General features: G+C 44.2%; 6 protein-coding genes across 9 annotated transcripts; 3 read left to right on the top strand and 3 right to left on the bottom strand.

Annotated features, from left to right (window-relative positions):
* The first annotated feature begins 195 nt into the window (after window positions 1–195).
* On the top strand, window positions 196–5,862 carry LOC6733591 (tetraspanning orphan receptor). Of its 2 annotated transcripts, none has more exons than XM_016167237.3 (5): window positions 196–354; window positions 605–800; window positions 3,858–4,035; window positions 4,106–4,244; window positions 4,388–5,862. In XM_016167237.3, the coding sequence occupies exons 2-5, from the start codon at window positions 627–629 to the stop codon at window positions 5,181–5,183; spliced, it is 1,287 nt and encodes a 428-aa protein (XP_016026551.1). In that variant the 5' UTR covers window positions 196–354; window positions 605–626; the 3' UTR covers window positions 5,184–5,862. The 2 variants fall into 2 exon arrangements, with proteins under 2 accessions (XP_016026551.1, XP_016026550.1); XM_016167236.3 differs by having other exon boundaries at window positions 3,858–4,047.
* Window positions 811–4,035, top strand: LOC27208863 (kelch-like protein 26). Its single transcript, XM_044922676.1, has 2 exons — window positions 811–3,788; window positions 3,858–4,035. The coding sequence occupies exon 1, from the start codon at window positions 2,385–2,387 to the stop codon at window positions 3,735–3,737; it is 1,353 nt and encodes a 450-aa protein (XP_044778611.1). The 5' UTR covers window positions 811–2,384; the 3' UTR covers window positions 3,738–3,788; window positions 3,858–4,035.
* A 411-nt stretch (window positions 5,863–6,273) lies between the features above and the next one.
* LOC6733590 (peptidoglycan-recognition protein SC2) lies at window positions 6,274–6,923 on the bottom strand. The gene has a single exon (XM_002080608.4). The coding sequence runs from the start codon at window positions 6,893–6,895 to the stop codon at window positions 6,341–6,343; it is 555 nt and encodes a 184-aa protein (XP_002080644.1). The 5' UTR covers window positions 6,896–6,923; the 3' UTR covers window positions 6,274–6,340.
* Window positions 6,924–9,897: 2,974 nt separating this feature from the next.
* LOC6733589 (peptidoglycan-recognition protein SC1a) lies at window positions 9,898–10,546 on the bottom strand. Its single transcript, XM_002080607.4, has one exon. It carries the CDS (start codon window positions 10,495–10,497, stop codon window positions 9,940–9,942), a length of 558 nt encoding a protein of 185 aa, XP_002080643.2. The 5' UTR covers window positions 10,498–10,546; the 3' UTR covers window positions 9,898–9,939.
* A 102-nt stretch (window positions 10,547–10,648) lies between these two features.
* LOC6733588 (mitochondrial sodium/calcium exchanger protein) lies at window positions 10,649–13,741 on the top strand. 3 transcript variants are annotated; one of them, XM_016167239.3, is made up of 11 exons: window positions 10,649–10,790; window positions 10,852–10,871; window positions 10,928–11,098; window positions 11,154–11,185; window positions 11,245–11,465; window positions 11,523–11,848; window positions 11,910–11,984; window positions 12,036–12,521; window positions 12,731–12,870; window positions 12,922–13,156; window positions 13,431–13,741. In XM_016167239.3, the coding sequence occupies exons 3-11, from the start codon at window positions 11,062–11,064 to the stop codon at window positions 13,712–13,714; spliced, it is 1,836 nt and encodes a 611-aa protein (XP_016026547.1). In that variant the 5' UTR covers window positions 10,649–10,790; window positions 10,852–10,871; window positions 10,928–11,061; the 3' UTR covers window positions 13,715–13,741. The 3 variants fall into 3 exon arrangements, with proteins under 3 accessions (XP_016026547.1, XP_016026546.1, XP_016026549.1); XM_016167238.3 differs by having other exon boundaries at window positions 10,852–10,877; window positions 10,945–11,098; XM_016167241.3 differs by having other exon boundaries at window positions 10,852–10,877.
* Window positions 13,742–13,747: 6 nt separating this feature from the next.
* On the bottom strand, window positions 13,748–14,396 carry LOC6733579 (peptidoglycan-recognition protein SC1a). The gene has a single exon (XM_002080597.4). The coding sequence runs from the start codon at window positions 14,347–14,349 to the stop codon at window positions 13,792–13,794; it is 558 nt and encodes a 185-aa protein (XP_002080633.1). The 5' UTR covers window positions 14,350–14,396; the 3' UTR covers window positions 13,748–13,791.
* Between the last annotated feature and the right edge of the window lie 418 nt (window positions 14,397–14,814).

Here is a 14,814-nt window from a genome sequence, read left to right as displayed (position 1 = left end):
AAACATATCAATTTAAATTTGGGGACGCAAAATACATAAACTATGAATATTTAGAAATAATTGAGCTTAGATCTCTTCGTGCTGTTGTTTAACATTTGAACATCCAACATGACAACTAATTTAAAAATGATTGTATAAAATCATGATCATGACTCGTATAAACGTTACTGCTTTGCAAAACGCATAACGCATGTCAGTGTGACCGTGTCGCGCGGCATTTTACCACTTTCAGAGATTAGTGCTCACGGGTCTTCTGTGCTGCGCAGCAGTTAAATAAAATTGAATACATCGAGAGCTGCATATATAAATCGGAGTTGAAAACCAGTGCAAGTTGCATTGGCCCACAAATCAAAGGTACGCCTTATAAGGGAGAGTGAATCAATTGCCGAATTAGAGTGCAAAAGGTCAAAGCAGCAGCCGTGAAAAAGTGGCACACATAAATACAAATGCACACATACATACGCGTAGATGCAACACACACCTACACCTAAACACACATATATACACACACCCATCCGTGGGAGGAATAAAACACCCACAATTGCTGATTGTTTTCTGCACTCGTTATCGTTATCGCTTTCGTTTTCGCATTCATTTTCCACAGCCGCATTTTCGTGGGGCGTGCAATGTTCAGGATCCACCTCAAGATGGGTCCCCAACGCAACCAGCTCCACAGCAACAACAACAATGGTGCCGCCGGAAGTAGCAGCAGCACCGGAAACCGTCACCTGAAGGAGTTCACCTGCTGCTTCGGCCTGCATGTCCACACGGCCACCTTGATGATCGGATTGTGGCACCTGGTAAGTGCACCAAGCGGGGTACCCATTAACCCTTTCCAGTACACGGTGGACACATACATGCGTGTGTGTATATCGAGGTACACCCACGCATGCAGTCCTGCGGCATTTGCGAAAAACCTTTGACCCTGCTCAGTGTCACGCAAGGGAAAAATCAATCAGCCAATGCCTGCAAAACTTTGCGAAGACGAGCCAACTCTGCACTTTCCCCGCCCGTGACGTCAATGGGTGGCTGATTGGCCGCTGCTGCGTCATCTGATCAAATTTAACTACTATCATCGGGGCTTTTTGCCATAACAACTTATTTCTGCCATCGGTTCCACTGCGGAAGTTTCCACATCCCATGTCCATTGTCCGAAACTAACCTTTCACAAGATCTGACTTCGCATAAGCAATCGCTACACTTGGAGAAATGTAAAGCATTGTCGAATTTTTATAAGTTTCATAAAATTTAGTTTTATAGACTAAAAAACGATAGACAAAAATGCATAGAAATGTGCACAGTGCAGTATTTTAAGTCTTGTTATCAATGTTTTAGGTAACCCAGAAACCTTTGACGACTCTTCTGAAAATGAAAGAGAATACTCTGCCCTTAAGAGAGTGCGAAACTGCGGCCAATAAAAGATTTGAGTCGTTGAGCAAAAACCCTTGGTTAATAGTATTTGTCTCACTTCGCTATCCGTGTGTATTTTACACTGGTCCGCTACTTTCTTTATGATTTGATCAGGTCACGTTTTCCAGTAGAAAACTCCGTCACATGGGTTGATTACGGTGCGGACAGCAGTGGAGTTATCTTCCCTAATCTGTCCAATCTCAAGGGTTTCTTTGTTTACATTTTGTAGATATGCATAGCGTTAGAGGCTTGAAAAACAAAGCAATTCCGCAAATCGAAGGTTGCTTGGTTGGTTGACTCATCCCCAGAGTGACAATTGTTGATATACTGCGGCGCACTGCAGATTAAATTTCATGATGGATTTCTGATGAATAATTAAACTAAAGATGGCAAGTTGCCGCATCTAGGGTCGTTGCAAGGCCTTCAACCTGAGATACTTAGATACCGAATCGGGTATTCAACGGCAGCCATCTGAGCAAACAGCAACAAGAAACATGAGCGTTGAAGTTATTTTTAATAACTACACGTACTCGACAAGTGATGCGAAAATATTTACTCTTGTGGTGGTTTACTCTTGCTTTTCGGTAAGAAAGATATATTCTTCTTTAACAACAATCTGAAGTGAGCTGCCATAAATCTGAGAATTGTTAATTCAGCTGTCATCTATCAGCACACAGGTTGCAAATCAAATCAGGCGAAGCTTTCTTATCATCTTTTTTGCCAGCTTATCTTCATGAGCGGACCCCATACACCTGCTAACGCACTCGAAATACTTTTAAATGCTGAGCTATCATTGAAGTCCCCCTCGTGATCCTTGGGAATCTTTGCTTCGTTTGTGACGTTTCATAGCTTTTTCACATTTTTATAAATATTGTTCTGCTCACACAAAAGTCTACATTCCCCACAACTTCCAATGAAATTCCATCCGGAGGAAGCTGTCCAACTGGTGAAGGCATTTGCGAGATTCGAATGCAATGCCCCACGCAGAATACACATTTCCGGAAGGCAGTTCTTGTCCTATTGACATTGGTTCCTCAGATAAATTCAACCTGCGCAGCTATGCTCCTAAGGCGACTAAGGATGTCGAATCGGGGGAGGAGCAAGAAGAGATACAGGAGCTGAATGATGAGCTAAAGGATTTGTTCATCAATACAACTGCCATCAATTGCTCGTCCCTTTCTGAACTAAATATCCAGACTGACGCTTTCAACACCCTTAAAGAGCGTACACTATTCTCATTGGGCTACTCGACAGCTGGGCTTTTAAAGAAATCGAAAATTAGTAAGACTATAAAAGGGAAGGTCAATTTGTACCAAGGTGTTGTGAGCCTTGTAAAGCAACGTAAAAAGACCAATTCTGAGATCACCATAGGAAAGACGAGGCATCCCGTGCACCTGATGGTCTTACAGAGCTTTTCGCGAATGTTTCGCGATATGGGCAATGACCTGAGCGTGGACCTGCCCGAAATGATGATTACGCCACGCTCCTTTGGTCTAATCTACGAATGGATGATCGAGGACACGCCAATCCTGCCTCGACTCGGTCTCCTGGAGGTTTTCCACGCTGCAAATTTTCTGGAGATTCCACAGTTGGTCAGGCAGTGCAAGTATTGCCTCGATCATGGATTCACTGAGGACTCCGCCGCGATGCTGTACTTTGAGGCGAAAATACTGAAACTTGAGGTCATCCATTTGCAATATCTTGAGCGCGTCTCAAAGTTTTTTCTCACGCTGGTGGCATCGAAAGAGTTTTTGAGACTGCCGCTAAAATCAATGCTATTGCTGATCCAATCGGATCTGATAGGCGTAAATACGGAGCTGGAGGTCTTCATGGCAGCCGCTCGGTGGCTAAGCCACCACTGGCCTCAAAGACAGGAAAACGTAACGGATGTTGTATCCAGCATACGTTTTGGACTAATCCCGCCGTGGTTGCTCATCCGTTTGCAGAAACCGGATGTCACATCTGTGGGGGTGGGGAGAATCGTAGCGCAGCCAATTGTGCGCCAAGCCATTCATGAAGGCATCGCGTACACGACCACGCGGATGTTTTATGGAAAAGATCTGGAGGCCTTTAAGCAGTATTTGCATAAGACTTGCGTAAAGCCACCCGTGCAACGCACCTGGATATACGACCGGAAATGTCCCTATCATCATCGAATGCAATGCAGGAACACGCTGGACTTAACCTACGACGCGTTCCTTGAATATCTTAATTACACGCAACGCCAGCACCGGGATTATTGGAAATCTCTGGAACCAGTAGATGCCAGCAATGTTTGCTTCAGTTGCCAGGCAAAGAAGTCTGATTTAACTAAGCCCAACCGTTAAGTCTCCACGTTGGTTGTAGAACTTGTAAAATATATATTTCTACTTATATATGTATGACTCCCTGTGCAATTAAACAGTTTCATTATTTTAGTAAGTAAAACCGCCTACGTTTATTTTCAGTTCTTGAACATCTTGGCGCTAAGCGTTCTAGCGGTTATATGGCGCAATCCGGAGATGATGGACGAACTGGAAGGCGGCACCCACGACTACACCGTGGATCTAAGTGCACCGGCCCTACCCACGCCCCTTAGCAAGGTCGAACCGCCCTACGCCTACCGTGACCACTCCCTCAACTATCGTAAGCGTTACCGTAAGCAGTGGAGAGAGCAAGTTCCGCAACGCATTTAAATATCCATTTTCTCCTGCAGAAAACTTCGATATGGGCGGACTGGTATGCACCTGCATGATAGCCATCACGCTGATGATGATCTACGGAACAATTAAGGGAAAACCATCCCACCTGTTGCCGTTCTTCTGTCTGCAGTTGTTTGATTTCGCCATTACAACGTAAGGATTACAATCGGTGGAGTTACAGAGACCTCAACAGATTTAAACCGCTACCGCGAAAATAGCCTTCTTAAATCCCTAGAGGTTTCTGGGACTCCCTTAGAAGGGAGATTAATGTACTTATGCATTGTTCGTTTTTATAGTCTTACCGCCGCTGGATATCTGTGCTACCTGCAGGCCATTCACAGCATCATTGCCGAGTCGCATCGCTTGCCCTGGCGCGAGAAGCTGCTGGAACTACCGCCCGAGGAGCTTGTTGTTGTAGTCCTGGTCGTATTCATCTGTATTGTGTTTCTAAAGGCCTATTGCATTGGTATCGTTTGGCGCTGCTACAAGTACTTGACGCTCCGTCAGCAACACGTTCGCACCCTGTTCCCCTTCCTGGAGCCACCGACTGGAGTCCACAGTGTAGGCGGAACCTTTGGTGCCGAAGAGCGGTCTTACTCCACTCTGTTGCCCAATTACGATGAAGCGATTGCCCAGTACTTGAAGCAGGCACCACCGCCATCTTATCAGGTGGCCATGTCAAACTACGAAGAAGGAGAAGACGCAGCTGCTGGAGGTGCGGAGGTGAATCCTTCGGTAGCCCCACTCTTCGTGGCCCTTGGAGCAGCCACTACCGCGAACGTAGCCTCCAACACGGATGACAACATGGATAATAACAATGATCAGCCGAACAACAACAACACTATGCATGTCAATGCCAATACGCCGCCAATGCGCCGCAGCGATGCAGCTGTAAACGCTAATGTCGACGAGGAAGCTGACGATTTGGAGGTTATTGACGCTGGCGTTGATGTAATCGGTGGCATACCGCCTCCTCCGCCCTACAACGACGTTGCCGATGCCCAGGTGCAAGTGCCATCGCAGTCGCCGCTGCATCGCCAGCCAAACATCCCGGGACAAGTATTCGGCGGACGCGACGAAAGCCAGGCTTAAGCTGTACTTTCGACAAGATTGCTTCTCATGGCGAGTGGGTTGTGATCAGCGGTGACCACCCCTCTCCCATCCTCTTCTTGCCCAGATGATCTGGTTTCTGGTCCCTCATCTCGCAGCTATCATTCCCAGGCACACATACACGGTCTTAATGGTTGCTTCAATGTATTGAACACTGTTTTTAGAAAAACGAAACGTAAACAAGTTTTCGCTATTAGCCATCGCTCATTATTGTTGTTTAACGTACAACTAAGACGCTCTAGTTGCTGCTTATTTAGTAAACAAAAGCATTAAAGCCAAAAACATATTGTGATGCTGGCAAGGAAAGCATCAATTCCTTTTCGGCCGCATCTGACCCGGTCTTAGCTGCAACAATCTGTTAGAACGTTTTTCATTTGGCCCGAACTAGACTGAGAAGTTCGGATAGTGTAGGCCCAAGTAGTTGTTACCAGAGGAGTGTCGCTGGCATTGAGACACCTTTACGATGTTCTTTGTTTTAAGCTATCTCGTAAGACTATGCATATTGAATACCGTGTACTGAATTCAGAGCACAGGCAGACATAATCCATTAATTATGATGATATTAACAGCAACAGTAAAGTTTTATGTGTGTACAATATCTAAATGTATACTGTGTACTAAATATGCAAAGATATTCGAATAAAAATTAGTTTATATTTAATTTGTGTTTGCGACTTGATTTTAATTTAAAGAACATTATAATATAATTTCAGCTGAAAACCTTATTCCATTTGGGAATTGGTTTTCTTCTTCAATGGAGTTGGAATGTTGATATTTATTTTATTTGGTTTATCCTTCAATAGAATTGGAATGTTGATGATCTATATTTTTATTGCAGAAGCAAAATGACCTTGGTCTCTACTATTAAGTTTAAACAACATAATATTCTATTATCAACTTCCAGAGAGATCTCATTCCAATTATACATTTTCTTTTGATTGTTTATTGTGGAAAGAATAAAAATTCCCGATCATTACATATATGTATACTAAGTGATGACTAATAATAAGATTCGTAGGTGTTCCCAAGAAATAATTCCCCGGAAAAAAATACCCGAGTCTATATTATTGTGTGCGATTGTATTCTTAAGATTTTATTGGAACTGATTTTTATTTTTTTACTGCATTTCCTTAGTGCTCTTAAGCCTTCCAGTTGGACCAGGTGCGGATCTCGTTCCAGATGTTGGTGCCGGGGCACTCGGTGGAGCCGACCTGGCGATGTCCGTACAGGATGTATCCGGAAACGATCTGGCCGCGACTGACGGCGTCGGAGAGCAGACCCTTGGCAGCGGTGATCTGAGCAGAGGTGAGGGTGTTGGTGTTGTAGTTGCCCAGGAAGGAGATGCCAATGGACTTGGAGTTCCAGTTGGTGGCGTGAGCACCCATGACGTTCCAGCCGCGACCCTCGTACACGTTGCCGTCTCCGCCGATCAGGAAGTTGTAGCCGATATCGGCCCAGCCCAGGGAGTCCATGTGGTAGGCCTGGATGTTCTTCAGCTGTGTGATGCAAGCGGCCTTGGTGCTGCAGTAGTTTCCAGCGGTGTGGTGGATCACGGCATAGCTCAGGTAGCTGGCCAGCGAAGTCTTGCTCGTGGCGGAACGACCACCCCACTCCGACTTGGAGACGATGGTCACGCCGAGAACGGCTTGTGCGCAGAAGAGCACGGCCAGAAGGATGAGAGCTTTGTTTGCCATGGTTGCGAATCGATTGTGCGGCCTGTCGTCCGATCGGACCTTATATACTTCGACCGCTCCAGCTTATCGCCTGCGAGCCGATGTGTCAGGTTCGGGCTATGGTCCGGGTCGTGTGCTTCCATCTGATAGGAGGGCTATCTGCCGGCCAGATCCTGATACGTCGATGACGGAGACCCAATCTCGCTTCTAATCAGCCCAAGTGGCATTAATTAATTTGTCCAAGAAGAGGCAATATATTGTGCAGCCTAAGACCTATCAAAGAATTGGGAATACCTGTCCGTAGTAGAATTACCTGATCCACAAAGCGTTTATTGTTGTCTAAGAGCTTTTTGAAAATTCCTAGGTTGAGGTTTTTTCAATTTTAATTAGGAAAGTATCACTTTCGACAAACCAAGAATAGGTAATGCATTTAGCTCTCTTTAATTCATTATTATTGGAAACCCTACTTATTCAGTAAACTATAAATACAAGAAGAGAGCATGTTAAAGTCGAGTATCTAACAGATACTCAACAAAACGTGAACACTTTAAAATACTTTTGGAATCGATAGACAATGCTTGTGCTTGTGGGTTTTAACGTGGGCGTGTCAACGTTCCGAAAAAAACTTGCACAGCGTAGGCGTCACTAGATTCCGCACGCGCAATCTCAACATTCTTGCTTCTATATTTCCCGCGATCTTGGGGTTCTTATGGACATGGCCAGGTCGACTCGGACAGTGGTTGAAATCCCTTCTACCTGTTAATTTATTTTCAACAAATCAGTAAGCCCTTTTACTCCAGAATTAACGGTTATATGACATTTGACATATTTTAAAATAGGAAAGCTTCAGTAAATATCCACAACACTAATATTCAAAAGCTATAGCTTTTTACACTAATCGCTTTTTAACTTTTATCTATCGGCAGAAATATTAAAACGTTCTTTACATTATTTCCTGATGCATCCATTTGAAAAATTCGCAACAAATTTAAGCTTTAGAGCTTTATAGCATTTGAAACTTTATAGGACGTGGCATTTTATGGACTTTATAGAAAGTGTATGTTCAGATTTCAATTTTATCTAGTGGATAAGTCTGACTACTCTCCAAACAAGGTATTTTATAGGCTTATATGTATCTCCAAAAATCCATAGTTCGATAATAACTTTTTTCGCTAGAAAAGCTTTGAGTTCGAATAGTCAAGTCCTTAAAGCTTTCGGTGCCATAAGTGTTAAAGACTTATGGAAAAATCAGATAGTCCAAGTAATTTTAAATTTTACATTTACCCTAATCAAAGGTAAACTGATTTTTGTGTCAACAGAACTAGCCCTCTATTATTTATTATTTATAAGGGTTTTAAAATTTTTGTGACAACCAAAATAAAAGCAGGATCAATACCTGACTCGAGACAAAATTTTTGTGAAATAACGAACTTTCGTTTTAATTCCGAATAACTTAATTAGCTAAATCACCATTCCTAATGTTCTCGTGCTGCGAGCATCATACGACTATTCAAAAAGTTCTTGTATAAATTATATTCAGCCATTTTTACCCCTCTTATCGGAATTGATTTGATTTTTTCCGTACTTATTTATAAGTGTTTTAAAAATTATGAGTAGGTATACTAAGTGGCTGATATGGATCAATGAACGGCACGGACCAAAATATTATTATTTTTTAATCAGAGTCGCAAACAATGGGCATTCTTTTATTTATTGGATTAATGATCATTAGCAGCACCACCATATATACGCCCCTATTTTAAAAGCGTTCCACAAGATAATGGGTATACTATTTTCCCCATTGAGTATGGGATGACGTAGATCCAAAAAGACTTCGATGAGGCAAACCTTATCAAAATACCTTCATTCCTGGTTAGCAAAAAGAAATTAGATACTTCGATGGAGACAATGCGACTACAAGTATCATTATCTTTAAAGAATACTATTGTTTGATTACAGAAACATCGATTTACTACAATCTAAGGTTAAGTTATGTAAAAGGGGTTGAATCGATTTATTTATTGCGATAGGTAGAAGGGAGCGTTTCCGACCATATTTTCGTCCCTCTGTCTATCCGTCCGTACGTCCGTATGTCCGTCCGGCTGTCCGTATGTAGCATTTCCAACTCTAAGGATATGTTAGGTTAAGTATTTAAAATGGTTTGTACTTGCTGAGCTGAGTAATATAACGTATTTAGTTATAACTAAAATTGTTGCATATGTTAAACAACTGATTAAAAGGGGGCATTACAGAACTATAGTTCATCTTATCAGCCACAAGTTGAGTTAGCTGACTTGCAGAAATTTCCCTTTCCAATGACCAGACAGAGCCCGTAAATCTTGATAAGTAACAGGTAATCACGGAAGTAAAAATACTGTAATAATCTGCAGCTCGAAGGACCTGCAGAGGGACAGCAAGGTGAGTGCGTTGGGCTGGAACCACTTTGTCAATCCACTTTGTCCAACCAACCGAGTGCCACCAAGTGCTTTCCTTGTGGCAGGACGGAGGTGGACTTAAAAACTGAAAGCTTAAGCAAGTTATTAAGCACAAAAACAACTGAAACCCATTCAGAGCAACTTTGTTAACGAGGATGTCGTTAATGAGACTGCGGTTCAAGTGGCAAATAGTTGGCTCTGGTCTGCGACCGATTGTGAAGTTGACCGCTGCTTTTGGCGGTATTTAATATCCCAGTCCGGTTTTGAAAGTTAATTTTACATTTTTGTACCAGCCGTTTTTGCTTTCCTTGAAAGAAATAACTAAAATGCCTCAAGTTCGGAAAAAAAGAGTTCGGACGAGGTTCTGAAACTTCCTGGGCAGGCACACATCCTCATGCATTTATAAATTTTAAAAGTTTCAATAAAATGGAGGGAATGAATAACTTTGACAGCTGAACGTGAGCGTTCAGTTGCAAAACGAAGACGGATAATAGGAACAGGACTTTGCAATTGGGTTTCCCCTTCTTTGCCATTTAAACGACTGCATTCAAATCAATCCCCGAATTGCCGAAAGAATAGAATTCGCTATTATATCTTTCAAACAATTTTATTACGTTTTCAGGAACCACTCTAACCAGACCAGTGGGACCAGCCGCGGATCTCGTTCCAGATGTGGGTGCCGGGGCATTCGGTGGCGCTGACCTGGCGATGGCCGTACAGGATGTAGCCGGAGCTGAGCTGGCCACGGTTGACGGCGTCGTTGAGCAGCTGCTGGGCGGCGGAGATCATGTTCGGCTCCAGGGTGTCCCAGTTGTAGTTGCCCAGGAAGCTGATGCCGATGCTGTAGGGGTTCCACTCGGCGGCGTGGGCGCCCATGTTGTTCCAGCCACGTCCCTCGTACACGTTGCCGTCTCCGCCGATCAGGAAGTTGTAGCCGATGTCGGGCCAGCCCAGGGAGTCCATGTGGTAGTTCTGGACGCTCTGCAGCACGGCGTTGCACTGGGCACGGGTTTCGCAGTAGGAGCCGGCGGTGTGGTGGATGATGGCGTAGCTGAGGTAGTTGCCCAGGGCAACGGTCCATTTGGCGCCGCGACCACCCCACTCCGCCTTGGAGACGACGTAGACGCCCTGGGCCATGTACTGGCTGCAGACCAGGATGGCGAGGAGGAGAGCCACTTTGGAAACCATGATTACCAGCTGTAATAGTTGACGAACGCTTGATGGAGATCGTGGGTCTCCGGGGCGCTTATAAAGCAAACTGTGGTCAGAAATCGCTCCTTATCGGGTAGCGTATAACTGATTTACAATGCCAATCGATGGCACTTGCTCAGATTCGTGTTGGGGGAAGCACCTTACTTAGAGCTTCGTCACAATCTGGTGATTTTGATTTATACGATCATTTTTTTGGTGGGTCCTTATCACCTTTGACGGATCGGCTCGCGCATAATTCTCCGCTTACAGTTGGCAATCTTCTCACAAAAGTAAGCCAGTAAAGTATTGTTTTGAAAATTAAATTTAATTATATTTAGCATATTTCAACAGTGGGCCAGAATTATGTAAAGGTAAAGGTAAGTTTTTAAAGAAATTGAGACGTATAGCGATGATTGCATACTTCCAGGCACCATTTTCAAATAGCTGTTCGCAGTATGAATTGAAATCGAAAAATGTACAAGTTGGTTATACGATCTATGTCAAGCAGTCTTTTATGGTTTTGGAAATAATATCTGAAAGATAAATTAATTGAAAACCACTATGTCCTTAAAATATGTAATAAATACAAGCCCCTATAGTAAGTACGATGTCCTTCTAGCGAGATTTTAACCAACATACTTTTGAATTAACAGGCTTCCTTAATGGGAGCGATTTTATGCAAAATGTAAGTATGCTAAAGAATCTTTTTTTGCACCCACAACATAAAATCCAACAAAATTCCAGGTGAGCTGCTTGGCGGTGATGCACTTCAATTACCTCCATCGTTGCGAAATGGCCACAAAAATCGACGACTGCAAATACATCACCAACTTCTTCAACTACTATGTTATGATGTACTGCTCCTTCAAGATCGACAATAAAATCACCGAAATAGTGGTGATGCTCTTGTTTGCACTAATCTACTGCTTCTTCCTTTGCATCCTCTACGAGGGCGTCAACGACTAGTAAGTTTATGAGCATGCAGTGTCTTCCGGGATCTGCTGACCCCCAAAACCTCGCAGCTTTGCACCAACACTCAAGATCGCTGCTCTGAAAATGAGGATTAACGAGTACATGGCGGGCGTGGTGCTCGTGGGCGTGGCCAACTCCACACCCGATCTCCTGGTCAACCTGTCGCCAGCCAGGCTGGAGGGTCTCACCTTCAACATAGCCATGGCCAATGCCCTAACGATAATTTGCTTGAGCGGAGGAGCGGTGTGCTTTATTCGGCCTTTTAGGATGAATGGTCACAGTATCTTCAGGGATCTATTGTTCCTCCTGCTAATCGTGGAGCTGGTGAGATTCTTCATGAAAGAGACTGCTCTAGCGCCATGGATAAAGGGTGCCAGTGAGTTTACCTGATAACCATTTAAACCCATTAAGAATCCATTTATATTTGACGTTTCCAGTCTTACTGATTATCTATCCGATATACCTGCTTATAAACATAGTCGATCTGATCCTCCTACGTTACGCAATAAGAAGTGAGTAAAAGTGAGTGACTTCAAGTAATATTTTAAAATTGCATTTTTAAGAACTTCGAGCGGATATTGAAGTGTTAAGACAATCACCGTCATCCCGGGAACATGATCTTATATTGACTGAAAAGATTGTTCGCTTGAACAATTTACAGCAGGACGACGAAATCCAAATCCTTGAGTCTAAATTATATCGCAAGCGAACATACAACGCAGGCTTCTTTGTTACACCCAAGCCCTTGATTCATCACAAGGAGGTTGACGTGGAAACCAACCGAAGAATTCTCCACAGCAAAGCAAATCCGAAAAATCTGTTTCTCTTCAGCGAGTTCCTCCATGCCATCAATCCGATCGACTCAGAGGGATGGTACCTCAGTGGTACCTGTGCACGCGTTTTGCAAATCCTCAAGGCCCCGGTCACTCTAATGCTCCATTTGGTGGTTCCATTGGTGGACTACCAGCTGGTCAAGCACGGTTGGAGCAAGATGCTCAACTGCTTACAGATCGTCCTGACTCCATTCGTGATCTTCGCACTGGTTGAGAGTACGTAGGCGCAGAGAAATAGGCAATGAGTTGATGATATAGTAGTTGCCAATCGATTGGTTATCGGTTTGTTTTAAAACTTACTCAAAATGGTTACTTTACTGTACTCGAATGCATTATACCTAGATTATGTTTTAGTTAATATATACCTATTTATTTCAATTTAAAATAATTTCATTCTAAGTTCGTGTTATTTTACCATCCCCTAGCTATGCTGGTGCACAAATACGCGGAATGGTATTACGTTCCTCAGTTCCGGATGGCTATATGGTCACTACTGGTAACGATGCCCCTGGCAATAGTTGTATTCGTGCACTCGCGCACTGACATCCCGCCGTTTTATCACTCGGTAAGATCGATTTTTTTAGAGAAGCCATCAAATACCCTTAAACTCCGACAGGTTTACTGCGCGCTTACAATCTCCACCGTGATCATATTCTGTTGGATTTGTGCCTGGGAAATGGATGCGCTGATATCCATCATTGGAGTTGTCTTTGATCTGGCCCCCTCCTACATGAGCATCACCTTCAACTCGGTGTCCGCTGCCGCGGCTGACTTTATAGCCTATAGGCATCTTGCCAAGCATGGATACGGAAAGATGGCTTTTGGCGCCATCATCGGTGGTTCAGTTTATAGTTAGTGGTGAAAGTCGATAATGCTAGACTATCCAATGTCTATTGTCAGCATCTAAAATGTGTTTCCAAATCTAAGAAAACCAATTTCTCTAGGAATCAAGCCCATCTGCTCCAGCAGATGTCGCTTTAGTAGCCTGACGCCAAACAGAATTTAAGGCACAATTGACCTTTAACTTAAATAATTGTATGGTAATAGCGTTAAAAGTAGTGTTAAAACATTTTTCTGCTTTAAGGTCATTATAGAGGTCATAAGTAAAATAGTCTTTTTCCGCAGGTTTGGTGGTCAACGTGGGCATTGAATTGGTGTTGCAGAAGAAAATCAACGCCCACGGTCAAGTAGTCTTGTATGGAGATGACGGTGTAACCATCTACATATTCCTGGTGATAACCATCACAACCACCTTGTGGTGGAGCCTCACCTTCAACTTTGTTGCCCGCCGATCCGCTGGGCTGTTCATGTGGTCCCTATTCGTGCTGTTCCTAGTTTACACAACAGCCATAGAGTTGCAGTGGGTCCATGGTTTCCAAGACAATATTCAGATTCGCCCGACTGCCTAATAAAGCAATGTATTGTCAAGACAAACAACAGGATTACGGTGCGTTTAACTTTATTGATTGTGGTTCGTGTCAAGGACCTAGCCAGACCAGTGGGACCAGCCGCGGATCTCGTTCCAGATGTGGGTGCCGGGGCACTCGGTGGCGCTGACCTGGCGATGGCCGTACAGGATGTAGCCGGAGCTGAGCTGGCCACGGTTGACGGCGTCGTTGAGCAGCTGCTGGGCGGCGGAGATCATGTTCGGCTCCAGGGTGTCCCAGTTGTAGTTGCCCAGGAAGCTGATGCCGATGCTGTAGGGGTTCCACTCGGCGGCGTGGGCGCCCATGTTGTTCCAGCCACGTCCCTCGTACACGTTGCCGTCTCCGCCGATCAGGAAGTTGTAGCCGATGTCGGGCCAGCCCAGGGAGTCCATGTGGTAGTTCTGGACGCTCTGCAGCACGGCGTTGCACTGGGCACGGGTTTCGCAGTAGGAGCCGGCGGTGTGGTGGATGATGGCGTAGCTGAGGTAGTTGCCCAGGCCAACGGTCCATTTGGCGCCGCGACCACCCCACTCCGCCTTGGAGACGACGTAGACGCCCTGGGCCATGTACTGGCTGCAGACCAGGACGGCGAGGAGGAGAGCCACTTTGGAAACCATGATTACCAGCTGTAATAGTTGACGATCGCTTGATGGAGATCGTGGGTCGTCGTGGCGCTTATATAGCCATCAGCTATGCGTATGGGTTGCCATCTTATCTGGTGGTTCATGGCAAATTTACGGCCCTCGTCGATGGCACATGCTTAGGTTCTTATTGGGGGAAGACCCTTGGCGAGATCCTCGTCACTATCGCAATCTTCTGGTGTTGATTTATTCAGCGTTTTATAAAGTTGGCTCTTTTAAATAAATGCTTTCTCAATGGGCTGGGGTTGATACCAGAGAACTGCAGCAAGCCACTGGCACTCTAACACCGCTAAACACTGGGTGTCTAGGCACTCGGGTGTTTTTTGACACTCTACTTGAGGCAATAAAATATATATATATATATATATATATATTTACAAATTTGTAAACTCAATTAACATTATTCAATTTATATTGTTATTTTTTTGCTTTTTTTATTAT

Source organism: Drosophila simulans, chromosome 2R, assembly GCF_016746395.2.
Source record: "Drosophila simulans strain w501 chromosome 2R, Prin_Dsim_3.1, whole genome shotgun sequence".
In the NCBI taxonomy this organism is placed as follows: Eukaryota; Metazoa; Arthropoda; class Insecta; order Diptera; family Drosophilidae; genus Drosophila; species Drosophila simulans.
Note: the sequence above shows the minus strand (reverse complement) of the source record. Positions and strands in the feature narration are given on the sequence as shown.